Genomic DNA, 17109 nt, shown 5'->3' with positions numbered 1-17109 from the left:
AACTTATTTAACCACATCGGTAAATGTCTGTCTTTTAATTCCTTGCAGGGACTTCCTTCCCCGAGGCTCTGGAATTGTCACTCGGCGGCCTCTCATCCTGCAGCTCATCTTCTCCAAGACAGGTACGGTTTGGCTGGGCTGGGCAGGAGAAGCTGTCCAGCTCACCCGGCAGAAGAGGGAGAGGGTGGCTGAAACCCTTGGCTGGCAAACACGGCTCCGTCTGCCCTTCAGATGGGAAATACCGCCGGCGTTTGGCTGCTTGCCTGCGCTCAAGCCTCTCGTAGATCTGTCTTTTAACGAGCCTGTGAATATTTTGGTAACGGTTCTGGTTCGTTCGAGTGTTCCTCGAACAGGGTTTTGGCTGCTGGGGAGCACGCCTGCTCTTGGGGGTGAAAGCCGCCCTGGAAGTCCCAAATGAGAGAGGAGGTTTCTGTAATTCGGCACCCATGCCGGCGTTTCGGCGTACGTCTAGTTGAGAGCGCGCACCGGCAGCGTGAATTGCGTTCAGGCTCATTTCGAACGCACGCTGCCCTTGGCACTGAAAAGTCGGGGTCTGTTCCGCAGGAGGCTTCTGTAGAAGGTTATGTTAAATATGAATACGTTACGTTATTGATGTTACGTGTATGTTATTATGTTACATTCTGTTAACGTTATATGTTATACGTTAACAGCATATGTTAAATCCCGAGTAAGACTGCAGGACGTTTACGAAACAGTGAGTCAGCCCTCTTCAGATGATTGTGCTGGCACAGGGGAGGGCAGGGGTGTCTGTGGGGAAAGGGCAGCAGAGCACGGCTTGAAGCGGTCCACCCTGCTCTCCTCCAGCAGATTACTGGTTTCCTTCAGGTGTCATTATCCTGATGGTAAGGGGGACTTTGGCTGCACACAAGCATTTAAAACGCTGGCGGTTGCTAATAAAAGCATGCCCGGCTGCTTCTCCATCGCCCTGTGACTCAGTTCCGCTTTGCACCCCGGTACAGAGGAATTGCGAAATCGGCCTCCGCCCCGGTTCACCTGCCTCCACGCGCGGCGAGGAGCTGAACGTGGGGCGCGAGGACGGCTCGTTTTCCCAACCAGGCGCGCTTTGAAAGCATCAGCCAGCCTGATCTCCGGGGAGATTTCTCCTATTGCCTTCCCCTGATGAAACACGCGGTCCTCTTCTGAAAAAGCGTGGTTTGGGGTTAATCCTGGCAGAGCCGGAGCCGTCTGCCGAGCCGCGCTCCACAGCTTCCTGTCACTTTTATTCAGGTGACCTGTTTATGAAGTAATTAGCAATTTCTGGTACCCAGAACATGTAAGGGGATTGCAAAATGGCAGTCCTGGCCTTTGGACGATAAGGTGTCATCAGGCGCTGGAACCAGTAGGAGCAGAAGGGCGAGGGTAGGGCTGGTATTTCCCCTCATCCCACCCACCGGTTGTTGGAGGGAGGAAGTGAGTTGCACCATCCCTCTCCCCGGAGCAAGTCGTGGCCCCGAATCCATTAAAATCCCTTTTCGAGGAGCTGTTGCAAGGAGCCAGGGAGTCGTTATCCCGGTGACTGTAGGGAAACGCTGTCTCTCTTCCGCCTCACCTCTCTGCTCAGCTTCTTCACTCCCCTCGAACCTTCTCCTCCACTAACGGGTTGCAAAACCCTTTCAGAAAATCTCAGATAGCTGAAGGTGACTGCGCAGAGGCCCAGAAAAAGCAGCTATTTTTCTGTTCCCAGGCATCTTCCCCGTGGAGGAGCCGGGGCTGGGTTAATGTTTATCTCCTGGCACGGGTTCCTTGGGCTTGGAGAGGAGAGACAGAGTTGCCGGGGTCAGAGTCAGGCCCCTCGCCGGACTGCAGCTCGGCTGGGGTTGTTGGCTGCGGGTGCAGAGCGAAATGGAGCGATAAATCTGGAGAGCAAATGAGTAAATAAAAGAGACCTCACGGCGCAGGTGGAGGGAAGCTGTGGTTCCTTCTTGGCAAGGGGCTGCCGGAGCGGGGAAGCGCCTCCAGTCCTTCCTTGCCGGACGGTGCAAAGACGATATCCCGGGTCTCCGGCACCGGCGTGCCTCCCCGCAGCCGGCTGCAGCCCTTTTGCCAGCACGAGGGGTGCTGCCAGCGCCGGGGGGGTTTGCTGCCCTGCCTCCCAGGCACACCAGAGCATCTTGGCAGCTGAAGACTCGGAGCTTTCTTCAGCGTTAGGAGTCTGGGCGATAAAACATTTAAAAGCAATCAGCGGGGACTGAAAGGCAAACGGGCCCGGGTGAAAACAAACACGGCCATTCTGATGTTGAGGTTCGCTAGCTGGAGCCAGCGTCGGCTGCCTGCCAGCATCTCACCCAAGGGCAGTTTCTTTTTTGGCAAAGGGAAACGTAACTCCAAGTCCACATCAAAGCAGCTGCTGCCAGCGCAGAGGCAGCAGGCAGAGTGTCAGCGCGCTCAGCCTGAGCCGGCTGGCTGCCATCCTCCCGGTCTTTCCTCCTCAGCCAGAGGAAGCGGCCAGGCCAAGTTTATTTGGGGCTGCTGCCAGCCAGGAGGCTGAAGACAGCCAGGTTAATCCCTGGGCAGGTCCTCGCTGCCTCTCTGGGGCACCGACCCTGCCTGGCTGCTCGGTGTCGCACCGAAGCGCGTGGCTGGTTCTGCTTTGCAACGTAGAAATGTCTCTAAGCCAGTTGAATCTCGGTGTGTGTCCTGCGCTGGGCTCCAGATGGCCAAATTTTCCTGTTTCTTTTTTTTGTTTAATTTTTTTTTTTTTTTAATCTCTTCCAGAATATGCTGAGTTTTTGCACTGCAAATCCAAAAAGTTCACAGATTTTGACGAGGTGCGGCAGGAGATCGAAGCGGAAACCGACAGGGTGACGGGAACGAACAAGGGCATCTCTCCCATCCCCATCAACCTCCGCGTCTATTCGCCGCACGGTGAGTGAGCTGTTTCTCTGCCCCGGGCCTCCGTGTATTAAAACGCTGCGAAAGAAGAAAAGCCGGCATTTGCATCCACAGTGGCCGTGGGATTTAGCCCAGCCTGTGCCTGAAAAGCAAATGCTGGCTGCTCCGTGTGTCTGGCTGGTCTTATACCGGCCTGGGGGTCGATGGGGGCTGCCCGGGCCTCCCCCTGAGTAAACACAGCAGGAACTCTTCCTTCAGAGGAGCTTTTAAGGCTTGCAGAGGGGTGGATCTGTCAGCAGATCTGAAGAGATGCAGCTGCAAGAGCGACAGCTCCCAATGCCGGGCCCTCGACCCCGAACGCGGGTGGTCTCTGTCCTTTCAGTGTTGAACCTGACTCTGATCGACCTCCCGGGTATCACCAAAGTGCCGGTGGGGGACCAACCGCAGGACATCGAGTACCAGATCAAAGACATGATCCTGCAGTTCATCAGCAGGGAGAGCAGCTTGATCCTCGCCGTCACGCCGGCAAACATGGATCTGGCCAACTCGGATGCGCTCAAGATGGCAAAAGAAGTTGATCCTCAAGGTAAGACGGACGCATCCTCCTGCCTGTCTCTGCCCGTGCCCCTGCTCCAGCCCGGGTAGGGAGTGATAAAGCTGTCTCGGCATCAGTTCCCCGATTTTGGTAGCAGAGGGTCTCCTTATCCCTCCTCCTCCTCTCACAGAGGACTCTCCGTCCTCTGACAGCTGGGGAAGGGCCAGCGGTTCCGCTCCTCGCTGGCGAGTCCCTGTGCGTTTGGGTTGCACACCCGCCTGCCTCCTTTTGGTGCGTTCTGTGAAATGAGGTTAATCGATTGCTCGTTTGGGGGGCTGCTTCAGGCTTGCGGACGATTGGAGTCATCACCAAGCTGGATCTGATGGATGAAGGCACAGATGCCAGAGATGTGCTGGAGAACAAGCTGCTTCCCTTACGAAGAGGTATAACGAACCCCCGAGGCTTTGCGTCCTCCCCGCCACGACCTTCGTCTCTCGTGTGGAGAGAGGGGCATTTCCAAACGAGTCGAAGGGCGGCTCCTGTGCTCTCCAGTGTCTCCTGGGGAGCCCGGGCCCTTCGTGCTGCCCTTTGCTGCGGGAGAAGTGGCCGTGGATGGCGATACGGAGCCGCACGGCCCTGCTGGGACACCTTTCAGCTGGGTCTGTCCGTAGCAAGAGCCAACACGTCCTCTTACAGGCTACATCGGTGTCGTTAACCGAAGCCAGAAGGACATCGATGGTAAGAAGGACATCAGGGCAGCGCTGGCAGCCGAGCGGAAGTTCTTCCTTTCTCACCCAGCTTACCGGCACATGGCCGACCGGATGGGCACCCCGCATTTGCAGAAAGTCCTTAACCAGGTAGGCTTGGTTCCCTTCCCCCGTGTTTTGCGGTGCTGGTGTTTATCTCTGGGGGAAAAGCGATGTTCCTGCGGCCGGTCTGGTGCAGAGGAGGGCGTCTCAGTTATCTCGATTCTTTTGCAGCAACTGACCAACCACATTCGGGAGACGCTGCCTTCGCTGCGCAGCAAACTTCAGAGTCAGCTGCTTTCCCTGGAGAAGGAGGTTGAGGAGTACAAGAACTTCCGCCCCGATGACCCCACGCGAAAAACCAAAGCTTTGTTACAGTAGGTTTCTCTCGCTCCGTGCTGCGTTCCCGGTGCCTCACCTGGCGGAGGAGATTCACCTCTCCCAGCCAGAAACATTGCTGGCACAGAAAGAAACTCGCTCCGCTCTTCATGCGAGGCTCGTTTATCTCAGCCGGTGGCTTCTTCCAAGGAAGAGCCCAGAATAGCCCCATCGCCGGGAATGAGCGGTGCTGGCAGACGGCCCTGCCAGCTCCAACGGTGCTAAGCTGGCACCTAGGAGAGATTCTGTGTCCTCCGGCGCTTGTCTGGCAGGCTGCTGGGAAGGACAAGGAAAGCCTCGCCCAGAAATGCCCGCTGAGCATCTCTGCAGGCAAGAATTAGCGTCTCGCGCCCGCTGTGCTCTGCGTCCCTGACCTGCCTGTCCTAAAGCAAACAGTTGGGTCTCAGGATTAGAAAGGAGGGCTCGCGTCCGTCCTTGACCTGCCCACGTGCTCTGTAGACTACAGCAAAAGGGAGGTTTTTGCTTCTGCGACTCCAGCAGAGGGAATCGGGAGACCTTTTACGCAGCCCTGACTAGCTGAAGCAGAGCTGGTGGGGTGGTGCTGGCTGTAGGAGGCAGTCTGGGTGTCTGTCCGTCCATCGTACCCAGCTGGCACCCGTTTAATCCCATCGCTTCTCCACAGAATGGTCCAGCAGTTCGGTGTGGACTTTGAGAAGCGAATCGAAGGTTCAGGAGACCAGGTGGACACACTCGAGCTCTCCGGGGGTGCCAGAATCAATCGCATTTTCCACGAGCGATTTCCTTTCGAGCTAGTGAAGGTAAAGCGGGCCTGGGGAGCGCGCGAGCTGCGTGGATCGTGTCGGGCAGGCTCTGTTCCTGCAGAAAGCAGCACGTGGCTGGGATGGGCTGAACTCCCCCTGGCCCAGCCGTGACATCCGCGTGGAGCAGAAGCCCAGCTCAGCCCCGGCAGTCCCTCAGCGCCTGGCTGCCTTTCCCTTCCCTGCGCGCAGAGGTGTTTACTGAGGAGGGGATGTTTTATTAGAGTCGGCCGCGTGTTTCGGTGGACGCAGTGGGCTATCGTTTCTGGGTGGCGAGGCCTGACCTCTGGCTTAAGCGCTGGGCTTGCAAGGAGGAGGTTGCAGAGCAGGGAGAAGGATAGCAAACTGGGGTACTGGCAAGACCTCGAGATTTGAGATAAGTAAACCACAGAGAGCCAGCCAGCCTGGCCAGCACAGAGAGCAGCCTCTGAACCTGCTTGTGAAGTGCCTCACGGGCCGGAGACGATGCGTGCTTCAGGCAGGCATCTGCCTCTTGCGATGCTTCAAAAGAAGGGCTGAAGCAGGAGCCCGCTTGCACGCCCACGTGACTGCCGGAAGGTGCTTGCTGTAAAAATCTGACGGTGGCTTTCTTCCCTATTCAGATGGAGTTTGACGAGAAGGACTTGAGGCGAGAAATAAGTTATGCAATTAAAAACATCCACGGTGTGAGGCAAGTATCGGAGCGGCGCGGTCACGGATCCTGTTCTCCTTAGAGTAGATCAGTAAGCCTGGTCCGCGGGGTGTGCGTGATCGGAGCTTTCCTGCCGAGGGAGAGGTGATGCCTGTCGCTGTCAGCTCATCGTCCGGCGTCGCGTGGAGACCAGCGTTGCTGAAAATGGACGTTCCTTGTCTTTTAGAGGGAGTTAAAGGGGAAACTCCGCCACCCCGTGTGGCACTCCAGCGTAGCGAGCGCTCTCGGCTGGCAGTCGGGCTTGCCCCGCTCCCCTAGCGCCCTGCAGAACCCGGGGGAGGCCGCAACACAGATGCTGAGCTGAAAAATTTCCCCTCGTGCCTTCAGTTCAGCCACTAAAATAACCTTTATCTTTCCTCTTACGTTCCCGTAAGCGGGGGAAGAAATGACCTTGAGAGAAAGGTAGGGAACGTGAGTTAAACCTTCTCACTAAAAGAGGGGTCCGGTCCTGGCTGGAGGTGCGTGCTGGGGGTGAGTTGCCTCCTTGGGGAGCGGTGCGTCTCGCCTGGGTGCTGCTCAGCCCGTCCAGCACAGACCTGTCGGGGGAATTGGGGACCCCAAAGAGGAACGGCCTTAAATGCAAGTCCTCCGCTTGCCAGGCCCGCTCTCCTTTGGCCTGGTGCTGCGATGGGAAAAGAGGAATGTCGAGTTTCTTCTCTTTGCCTTGACGCTGTCCGCAGGAGTCACTCGACCTGCTGGCGGTGTATCCATTTTCCCTAAACACCCCCAAAAAGGTTAATTCCCATTTCCTTGCAGTCCTGATGCACCTGGGCTCTCTCGCTCCCGTTTGTGGGGGGAGTAGCACCCTAATTCGAGGTGCTGGAGGGGTTGGAGGGTGCTACCAGGAGGTGGGGGGACGGAGGTGCCGGCACCCCGTCCCCTCTGAGGGGCTGTGGCAGCCCCAACGGCGGGGGGAAGAGCGGGGTTCAGCGATGCCGTGGATCCAGGACCGGGGCCGCCCCAGCTCACGGCGCTGGGGAGGGAATTGCTCTCCAGGACGCAGCCGATCGCCTCCAAACCTGATCACCCATTTTGTTTTTTTCTCTGCCATGTCTCTGCCCTCTCGCCCCGCCTGCGGATTCCTGTAGGACGGGGCTCTTCACCCCAGACTTGGCATTCGAGGCCATTGTGAAAAAGCAGGTGGTGAAGCTGAAAGAGCCTTGTCTGAAGTGTGTCGACCTCGTTATTCAGGAGTTAATCAATACAGTTAGACAGTGTACCAGTAAGGTATTTAACCGGCTGGAGGCAATCCAGCCCCTTCCTACCAGTGGGATGGGGAAGCAGGAGCGATGCTCTAACCTGCCTGCCTTGCCTGGTTTCCCCTCAAAAAAAAAAAAAATTAAAAAAATAAATAAAATCTGGGAGCCCCCTAAGCAAATTGGGTATTTCTGAGCTTTGACTCGTGTCTCCTAACCCGGAGTCCTCCCTGTTGCCTTCGGCTGAGGAGATGGGCCGGTCCTTGAGTCGAGGATGCCAAAGACGCCTCACCCAGCGCTTCGAGTGCTGGCAGGGTCCCTGAGCCTCCCGGGCATCCCGACGGACGGGGTCGGGATTTCTGGGGACGCTCGACGAGACGCTCGGCTTCCCGCGTCTGTCGCCCTCCCGGGGACAGCACGGCTCTCGCGGCGAGGGGCTCTCCGGGCCCTGACTGCGGCGGCAGGTTAGAGGGGGTGCTGCCGAGGCTTTGCTCCCGGTAGGAGGTGGGCAGGCTGCTCTTGGATCCTGGTACCGCTCTTAGCACGTGTTGTCTCAAGCTGTAATTTAAACTGCTGCTCCGCTGCACTCTGGGAATCCCTGGAACGTGGAAGCGAAAGCCGGGGACGGCGATTCCGGCAAACGGTTTGGTGGCGTGCCTGTAAATCCTGCAGTTCAGTGGCTGCAATTAATAAGCTGCTTGATAACAAGCACATTTGCATTTCAAAAGGTTCCCCCCCAGAAAAAATTGTCTTTTTTCGGTGGAAGTGTTAATTACCCTGAAGCTGTGCGAGGGCCCTGGATAAACGGGCCGTTTCCATATTTAATAACCAGCTTCTCGGAGTGACTTTTCTTTTTTTTTAACCTCGTTCTGGTAGCACCAAAAGATACGCATTAAAGAGGGCAGGAAAAACCAGCTCCTCTCTCCTTCCAGTGCTCACGTTATTTAAAAAAAATTAATAAATTTGGCCGCGTACAGGCGAGAACGTGGAAGTTTCCGCGGTGTTTGCTACCCAGAGTGCTTTTGTGGAGCGGAGCAGTTTAAATGCTGACCTGGTTCTGTAAGCGGTAGGACCGGTGGGGGTTTGCCGGCGGGTCAGGAGTTCTCCGCTCTCTTTCGTTTCCAGCGTGGTTGACTGTGATCCGGGTGACGTGAAGAAGCCAGCGCTTCCTGCCGAAATTCCTTCTGTCTCAAATAGTCGGGGAGGCTCTCACCCCAAAGCTGAGCTGAAATTCAGCGTTTTCCTAGAGCTGGGTCTGAGTAATCCAGGCTAGAGAGAAGCCAGGAGCCTCGCCGGGGTTTTTCCTGCGCTCAGGCAGCGCTGCCATCCCGTACGCGCGGAGGCGAGACCCCTCGGATCAGTGAAACAGCCCCCGACGCCGCAGGGGGTTTGGGGTCCGGGGCTGAGCCTGCCCGTGCCACCTGCGAGACGCAGGGGAGCGAGGGGGGACCGATCGCCCCAACAGCTCCGAGAGACGCGAAGGAATTTCTCAGGCAGGCGCTGCAGCTTTTTCCTTTGCACGTTACTAACCTTAATTTAAAAAAAAAAATCTCATTTTTCTTTTCTTTTCTGTCTTTGTTGCTATTTTTCCCTCCCCGCCCTGCACTCCACTTGGTGTTTCGCTCTCGCTCTCTGCATGATGCAGGACGGGGCTCTTCACGCCCGACATGGCCTTTGAAGCCATAGTGAAAAAACAGATTGTAAAGCTTAAAGAGCCCAGTTTGAAGTGTGTTGATCTGGTGGTCTCAGAGCTGGCCACGGTCATTAAAAAGTGTGCCGAAAAGGTAACGGGTCTTAATTCATCCCTTTTTGTCTAATCTGAACATCTGGAATATATTTGCTCCCAGGACCCAGCCGACCAAAATGAGTTTGTCGCTAATTTTGGGGGGACGCCGTGTCCTTCTGACACCCCGACGCTTGTCGGAAATGCCGGCAAATATAGACGTAGCATTAACTCGGCTTCGCGGCACGGGTCCTGCTGAGACATATTGCACAGGTGTTTGCTCGCCCCCGTAACAGCAAAAGGCTAAAAACGCTCCTCGCACTGCCGAGATCCCACCTCCTTTGCCTCGCTTAGCCGTAGCTCGCGCTTCGTGCCACGAAAACCCGGATCTGCTTAGCCGTGGGGTCCGAGGGCGGGAACAAAAAAATCTGGCTTCGTGTGTTTGGCGTTGCTTCCAAGGCCCCCGGGAAGGGGATTCTGCTGATCTTGTCGGCTGTAGTGAAGAGAATCAAGTCTGTCGCTTTTTCCACCCCTGAGCCCCAGTTGTGTCCTCCCGGCAGAACTGGGGCTCAGTCCCCTCTGTCCCCCGTCCCCTTCGTGAGCGTCTCCTGTCGCTGGCTTTCGGCGCTGAGAGCCGGAGGCTGCCACGGTCCCATCAGCAGCGGTTTTTCCCCGGCCTTCTCCCTTTCTTTTCAGCTTGGTTCCTACCCCAGGTTACGAGAGGAGACGGAGAGGATCGTTACCACTCACATCAGGGAACGGGAAGGCAAAACGAAGGACCAGGTGAGCTCACGCGATCTTCGGCTCGGCTAGAGAGCGGGGGGAAAGCCAAGCTGCTGGGTGCGAGGACAAAGCGAGCCCTGGCCGTGCTCCGCAGCAGCCGCTGCTTGCACCGGCCACCGGCATCTCCCCACTCGTGATCCCAAAGCTCCCTCTCGCGGCAGCGATGCGGGGTGCTGCGGCTCCGGCGTCCCTGCACGGTCACCCACGTCCCCGAGCGCAACCCTGGGGCTCCCTGGCAGCTCTGCCGGAGCAGTGCCGGGGCCGCGGGCGTGCAGCCCTCCCTGCGGGACTCACGACGTGTAAACCTCCTTCCAGATTCTCCTGCTGATTGACATCGAGCTCTCTTACATCAACACTAACCACGAAGACTTCATTGGATTTGCCAAGTAAGTCGTTTACTTTTGGGATGGGTCCTCAAAACTCTTTTTATAAATGAGGTTCGTGGTCCTGCCCCGGTTTGCAGAGGAGGCGTGCGGGTTCCGTTACCCTTTCCAGGGTCACCGATGTGAAAACTGGTGGAGGACTCTCCCCCGTCCCGACGTCATTCACCAAAACCGTATCGGCACCTTTTGCACCCGAGTTCTCTCAGATCTGGGATACGGGAGCTCCGCTTCTCTGCTTGCCACCTGGCCAGCGTTTGAGGGCCTGGAGAGATCTGAGCTGCCCTGGGGACCTCAGGCTTTAGCCCGAAGCAGGATTTGTTAATGCTGCTCGTTAGGGCCGAGAGCGTGAAAAGCTGGAGCCGGGTTGTTCAGCCTCAGACATGAATGTTTAGTGCCCGCTCGCAGGAGCGCTTATGATGAATTAAGGTAATTAAGGCTGTTGCTGCCCTTCAGCAGAGACGTGGGCATTTTCCGTGCCCCCCGGGCACGCTAAGGGAAGGTGAAATAACTCGTCCTGTCCCAGCGGAGCTGTCGGACCGGAGCAGAAATGTCTCCCATCCTTTGAGCTCGTCCCTTGTAACGCTCTGCCCAGGCAGGCGAAGCCAGGACCAAGAGGGGGGCTCTCCTGTTAGTCTGTCTCCCCTCAGCTTCGCCTTTCGTCCAGGGGATGGCTAGCGTTTGCCATCGGCGCAGCCCCAAACCGGGCGATAACTTTTTGGAAGCGCCCAGAGGTCCAGCTCAGGCGTCCCCGCGCAGAAAGAGCGGAGGCGAGCGGCTCTGCCCGGAGCTCGTCACTGTCTTCAGCCAGAGCCCACCCCACCTCCTCCTCTTTAAATTCACATAGTCTTCCTCTTGTTTTCTCTTTCCCCCCCTTTTTTTATGTCTCTGCTTTTCACCTTCATTCGCAGTTCCTTCCTCTTCTCCTAATCTCTCCTGTTTTTCCTTTGAACCGTCATCTCACTCTTTCCTCCGGACTCCTCTGAAACTCTCCCACTCCCCAGCTGTTACACTGAGCAGCACATGACGACAGGGTGGGTACCCGCTCACACAGCATGTCCCGGAGCGCCTGGGGCAGCCCCGCTTGCACCGTGTGTCCCCCCCCGCAGCCTGGAGGGACGTTTGATGAGAGCTGGAGAGGCTTCTCCTCCACGCTCTGCTTTGGATTTGCGCTTGCAGTGGAGCTCAGCCACGGCACGGCTTCCCCGCTCCCCTCCGGGATGCCACGACGCTTGGGCTGGCTCAGACCGGGCGCCCGGCTCGCCTTGTGTCCCGAGGGTTTAGGGAGGAACCGTGAGGATCAGGGCAGGCAGAGAGCGATCTCCCAAATTCCCCCAGCCGGCAGGTCGGGGACATCCTGGGTCGGAGGGACGGTGGCTGCTGTCGGTGCGGTCCCGCAGTCACCTTCCCCGGGGCAGGGACCCCCTTTGTGCTTGTAAACTGCTGCTCCGTGGGGTGTCCCGGCGTTATTCTAACTGTTTTCATGGATTTTGTTCCTGCTCCTGACTAACGGTTACGTCCCGCACCTCGCCCCTCGTCTCTTTGGTTGCTCAGGAGAGACAGGTAGCTTTCCCTCTGGTGCAGGTATGCTCTTTTCCAACCTGGGGGGGGAACTAGGAGGCTGCAGGCGTTTCTGGAGACGAGTCCTTCTGGTTATCGGCCTTGCGGTGGTAGGGGTGCATCGGCTCGGCTGGGTTCACAGACAGAAACCCCTTTCGAATCGGCAACCGCTGCTGATCTGCTTGGTGTTTCCTCTCCTGCGAGTTATAACCTTGCCCCTCTGGAACAAGGCAGGCTTGTAAATGCCTGCAGCTACGGACTGTAAGGAAGGAGAGACGGCTCTCCGGGTTGGAAAGCCCCGTCCCCCTCCCTCGGTACCGCGGCCTCGTGTACGTGCAGTCCTGGGCAACGCTGGAAGGGGCTCCTCTGTCCGCATCGCAACGTGCCGGCAGCACGGAGTCCGGGTGGGCTCGGTTGAATTTTACGTGTCGGGCTTCCCCTTTGGACTCAGCTCTTCCTGACAGCATTCCGGGTGGGAAACGTGTCGTGGCCGCGTGGGCTCTGAGGGCTCGTCGCTTTGCTTTGCCTTCCCTGCCTAAAGCTGCTCTTTTTATTTCAGCGCGCAGCAAAGGAACACCCAGACGAACAAGAAAAGAGCCATCCCGAATCAGGTACGGCCGCCGGCTCCCCGGTCCTCCCTCATCGCGTGGGGCAGAGGTAGCTCTCCAGGATCCCGCTCCAGCAGTCATCAGAACAACCCGGAGCTGCGTTTCGCAGCTCTGAAATCGGGATTCGAGTTGATCCACAAACTCCTTCCTCGAGGGGTATTTGACACTGGGGTTGGAGACGGGAGAGACGGAGCTCTGGCTCACAGGGTGGGAGCGTTTGCTCCGCAGGAGCTCGTCTAAAAGCAAGGATTCGAGGTGATCCACCAAATCCTTCCCTGGGGGATATTTCACACTGGGGTTGGAGATGGGAAAGACGCAGCTCCGGCTCACGGAGCGGGAGCGTTTGCTCCGCAGGAGCTCATCCAAAAGCAGCGGGAGTCGGGACAAGCCGGCTGGCACGCGCCGCTGGAGGAGCCCCGTGCTCTGACGTGGGGCAGGCTCTGGCCTGACGGCCTGGTCCTGCCCCCGTCGGCCCAGACTAGCCCTCCGGGGCGGGGGGCGGAGGGAACGGGGACCAAGAGGAGCGCAGGGACGTAGCCGGCAGCCGTGTCAGCCTCAGTTCTGTCTCATCATGCAGCCCCCCGCTTCCGAGAGGGTGTTTGCTATCCGGCGTGCATGACTGAGAGCAGGACTGGAAGTGCCCCCTTGCATGGTGTTAGGTCTTGCAGTACCTAATGCAGACATTGCCTCTTGTTTGGAAAGAATGTAATGAAATATTAACACTGTAAAATTATAATTAATAGCATGTAACTGTTTTTCTTTTGCTGTTTTTCTGCTTTTTCCTACCATTTTTGTGCTTCCTGCTCTCTTCTCCCTTCCATCACTTTGTTTTTCTTCACTGTTCTGTCTCCTTGTCCTGCTTTTTTTTTTCCCCCCCCTTAATTTTGCGCACCTAAAGGGTGAGATACTGGTAAGTACCCACATAGCGTGATAGTGCTGGTAGACGACACCCAGTGATGGACGTGGCCCTGCCAGAAAAGACCTTTCGAACCTAAAACGACGCCTCTCGCTTCCCAGAATTGAGTACGCTGGTGGCAGAGGAAGGACAGGATTCCCCGAGGGGAAGCACGCGGGCTCCGTGGGCTTAGTCCAGAGATGGAAAGTCGGTCTGTCCCCTTCATCCCCACGCCTGGGCTCTTCCCACGGCCAAAAAAAAAGGGCTCGGGGCTGATCCCTGCCCGTGCCACAGCCGTCGGGCTGTCGGCGCTGCCTGACGTCTGCCTGTACTCGTTGGGAGCTGGATACTGGGATTCAGGGTGTGAGTGCCGGTTTTACTGGCCCTCGGGAAGCAAGAAGCCCAAATCTTTGGGTTTTAGCACAGAGCTGCCTGCTGCCGTGGTGGGACGTGGTTCCCATCGAGTGGTGGCAAGGGCAGGGGAGGAGCTGGTCCTTAGCAGGGGAGTCCCTCTGCCCGCGTGCTGGGCAGGCAGGGCAGGTAGGAATTCGGCCTCCAGCAGCTGCCCGTGGGGCTGGAGCGCGTTATCTCCCCCAAGCTGCCTTTTTTGGGCTTGAGGTTGGGTCCCGACCTTGCACCGGCTGCCAACGGATTTACCGATGCCGGCCGCGGCGTCAGGACGCTGCGCGGCTGGTGCAGAAATCCGGCAAGGAGCCCTCTTCTTCTGAGGCGCCTCGGCTCCCAGATGTTAGCAGCTGGTGGAGGCAAACTTTGGGTGACCATCAGCTGCTTCAAGCCTCGTTATTCAGCCAGCAGAGAGGTTTTCCTCAAGCGTACTCACTTCTGGGGAGGTGGAGGGCGTTCGTTTTCTCCGCATGGAAGAGAGTTTCCCTGTCTGCGGTCGAGAGATCCCCTCTGGGGGCGGTGGGGTGGGGGGTGGGGGGTCCTGACCCCGCTGCTCCGGGCTCGGAGCCGAGCATCGTGCCGGCGGTCCGAGAAAATGGAAGTGTCTGAGAGGGAAGCGATCTCCAAACCGCTGGTTTGGGCTTTACAGCCTCGTGGGCTTCATCTCCAAAGGCTCAGATACTGCCTTGGTCCCTTGGGGGTGGCCTCAGCACCTGAGTGTCTCCCTGGGGAAGGAAGCCGGGAAAATAATTTGGCTCCTGCAGCTGGGGATGGGCGCCGGGCTGGTGGATAAAGCCAGAAAGTTGGAGTCGGCCACCTCCCATCGCACAGTCCCATGAAAAAGCGGCTGCAGCTCGGGCGCTGGATGCTTTCTTATCTCAAAAACGGATTTTATGAGGCTGCTGTAATTAGCCCAGTTACAGTGAAAGGACGGCAGCCGGAGGGATGCGGTGGCGAGGCAGCCGCCCTGCCGCAGCGCAGGCAGCGCCCGTCCCGCTCTTCCCGGGAAGGTTCGTACCTTCTGCTCTGCGAAACCCTGTGACTTACCGACCGCGTCCGCAGCTCCGACAGTCTGCGAGGGCCCCGTGCCCATTTCCCGTCTCTTCCAACTGTTCAGACGCTTCCATTTTCTTTTAGCACCGTCCAGATGTTGTTGCAAAAACAAAGGAAACCCCCCGAAGGGCCCGTCTCTTGCCTCCCACACGACGATTTCTGTGCAGGGCCGCTTTCCCATCACTGGCTGTGCGGACGTGATCGTGCTGGGTGACGGGAAGGTGGAGATCTGACAATTAAGGATTCAAGGCGCCAGCCCGGTGCCGGGCTGCTTCTGATTCGGAGCCGGGCAGAGCTCTGGAGCCCCTCTTGCAGGGGACGCTTGCCCGGCTTACGAGAACTAAAACCATCGGTGCTCTCACCACTATCGGTCGGTCTTAAAGGAACTTTCTTCTGGGCTCTCCGCCGCGCTGCTCGGTGCCAGCCTTCCTCTCTCCTCCTCCTCCTCGAGCTGCATTTGGGGATAGAGGAAGAGGCGTTCCGGGCCCTGCCTCGAGCCGCTGCACGGCTGGGGTGTCTCTGGCCCTGCAGGGTGCCCTCCCCTCCTCTTCCCTTTAGCAAAAGAAATCAAATCCTGGCTTTTCCCTAACACTCCAGCTGCCTCTACGCTACACGGGCCCTCTCTCCATCCCCGGGCCCTGAAGGCAGATTCCCTGTTCCTTACAGTCCCCTCCAAAACTGTCCCAGCACCTGCCAGAGCCTCTAACCCGGCTCGCAGGGCTTGCTTTGCTGCTGAACCTCTTCCCTCTGCCCTTCCCTTGTCCCCGATCCTCTCAACTGCTCCATCTCCCGCCCTCCTCCCTCTGTTCCTTTAAAACCAGCCTTGGTTCAAATTCAGAGATGGTTTTTTTTCAATGCGAAGCGGGGTCTCGAACAAGCCAGAGCGAATCAGAAGATGAAATCTTTAATCTGACAACCTCTGCCGTCTTAATTTCAGGGCTCCTTCCTTCCCCTCGCCAGAAAAATCTGTATGAGTTAAGTTTTAGCTCTAGCTGCCTGTGCCCGCCGGCGCACCGAGCTTTGTCTGTGCCTAACACAGTGGATTTTGTCGTGGCTTTTACGTCGGCAGCCACCTGAGCAGTCCGAAAACGAGAGCGGCCCGAGCCCCATCCCTCGGTCGGTTCCCCAGCAGCGCACGGAAAAGCCTCGGCACGAAAGGGCTGGCGCTGGCTCCGTTTCTACCCGCTTAATCCCAGCGTTGAGATTAAAGCCCTGCCTTGGTCTCGAGTGCGGCTGCTCAGGGCTGGTTCCCGTAGAAGCCGTAACAAACTCTGCATCTCGCTCGTGTCTGACTCTTCTCTGCTTAACCGCAAGGGTTGTTCGTTCTCCCTCCCATCCATGCTTTGGACTGACTTGAATCAACCCCCCCAGATGCATTTTCCCCACGTCTGCCCATTACTAACCTGTGTGGTGGTACTAACCCCTGTGAAGCGCTGGGGTAGAAAAGCCGCGGCCCGGGGGCACCGGCTTTGCCGAGCTGCCGCCGAGTCTCTCCTGCTACCGGGATGCTCGGCGCAGGGCACCTAAAGCATCCCGTGACGCAGGATACCGCTCCCGTACCGGGAAGGTGCGTGTGGGTGCCAGGCTGCTGACCGGGGGGGGTTCACGTGCTGTGCTACCTCCCAGCTCGGCTGGGCTCTCCCTGAACGTAGCAGGTCCTACAGGAGCGGGCGCTTGTCGGGCAGCTCTCCCGCAGTTTGCAGGTCTCTAGCAGCGGTCGGCGTTGCTGTTTGCGAGGCAGCTCCTGCCCCGGGGAGGTCTGGCCCTCTGCCTCCGGTGCCTGGGTGCCTCTCCAGAGCAGAGTCTCGACCGGATGGGGCGATGCAGCAGAAGCGGCCAGGTTTGGGGACCCTCCGTTCCCCCTCTTTACCTGGGAGCGGGTCGTTTGCAGCTGGAAGCGCAGCGTGGCCCTGCCGTGCAGCTCACGGAGCGGCATAGCAGCTCCGCAGTAAAACCGCGGGGGTGAGGGTGAGAAGAATGCCGCTCCCCTGCAGCCCTGCTAGGGAGAGAGACTCACAGCTCGGTCTAAAGGCTTCTGCCGCAGCCCTGGGGTCTGTGCCGAGCCGCGGTGACCCTCCTCTCCGTACAATAGCTCCCAGAACAATGGAGGAACCCCGCCGGGCAGAGCGTAATCTTGCCTGCATTTGAAATTCTTAGAAAACTCCCGGCCTGTCCCGAAGATGGTGGCCGTGCGGCCGGTGGAAGTCAATCTGCTGCCCCGCTCATGGTGGGAGCAGCTGGGGCAGGGTCTGACCCTCTGCTCGGCCGAGCGGCACGCTGGCTAGTCCCGGTCCAGCCCTGGCTTGTCCGGACTCAAGGCTAGGAGCGATTCCAGCCTCCAGCACATCTCCGTTGCCCGCTCTGGCGGCTGCGAGCCGTTTCTGATAAATTCACGATGTTTTCCAGCAGGCAGAGGTGTCCCGGTGGGGACCCAGTGACAGTGGAGTGGTTCCACGAGGACTTTTGTCTCGGGGAAGCCGTTACAGGCTCCCGGATGCTCCTTGGCATCAGCAGGGGGGTTCCC

The 17109-nt window shown here is 58.0% G+C and overlaps 1 protein-coding gene across 7 annotated transcripts in view; it reads left to right on the top strand.

The window, feature by feature from the left end:
* DNM2 (dynamin 2) overlaps positions 1 to 17109 on the top strand; it is a 34295-nt gene that overhangs the window by 8017 nt on the left and 9169 nt on the right. For 2 of the 7 annotated variants that reach the window (XM_072848532.1, XM_072848530.1), the window contains exons 2-14: positions 49 to 122; positions 2737 to 2886; positions 3236 to 3439; positions 3733 to 3831; positions 4085 to 4245; positions 4369 to 4511; positions 5156 to 5291; positions 5894 to 5961; positions 8824 to 8962; positions 9598 to 9684; positions 10000 to 10070; positions 12184 to 12235; positions 13131 to 13142. In XM_072848532.1, the coding sequence (XP_072704633.1) occupies positions 49 to 122; positions 2737 to 2886; positions 3236 to 3439; positions 3733 to 3831; positions 4085 to 4245; positions 4369 to 4511; positions 5156 to 5291; positions 5894 to 5961; positions 8824 to 8962; positions 9598 to 9684; positions 10000 to 10070; positions 12184 to 12235; positions 13131 to 13142 (1396 nt within the window). Of the gene's footprint in view, positions 1 to 48; positions 123 to 2736; positions 2887 to 3235; positions 3440 to 3732; positions 3832 to 4084; positions 4246 to 4368; positions 4512 to 5155; positions 5292 to 5893; positions 5962 to 7070; positions 7210 to 8823; positions 8963 to 9597; positions 9685 to 9999; positions 10071 to 12183; positions 12236 to 13130; positions 13143 to 17109 lie in introns of all 7 variants that reach the window. The other 5 variants (XM_072848531.1, XM_072848528.1, XM_072848535.1 and 2 more) reach the window with 3 other exon arrangements.

The sequence above is a fragment of the Ciconia boyciana genome, chromosome 31 (genome assembly GCF_034638445.1).
Source record: "Ciconia boyciana chromosome 31, ASM3463844v1, whole genome shotgun sequence".
NCBI classification, from domain to species: domain Eukaryota; kingdom Metazoa; phylum Chordata; class Aves; order Ciconiiformes; family Ciconiidae; genus Ciconia; species Ciconia boyciana.
This window is presented reverse-complemented; position numbering and strand designations above follow the sequence as displayed.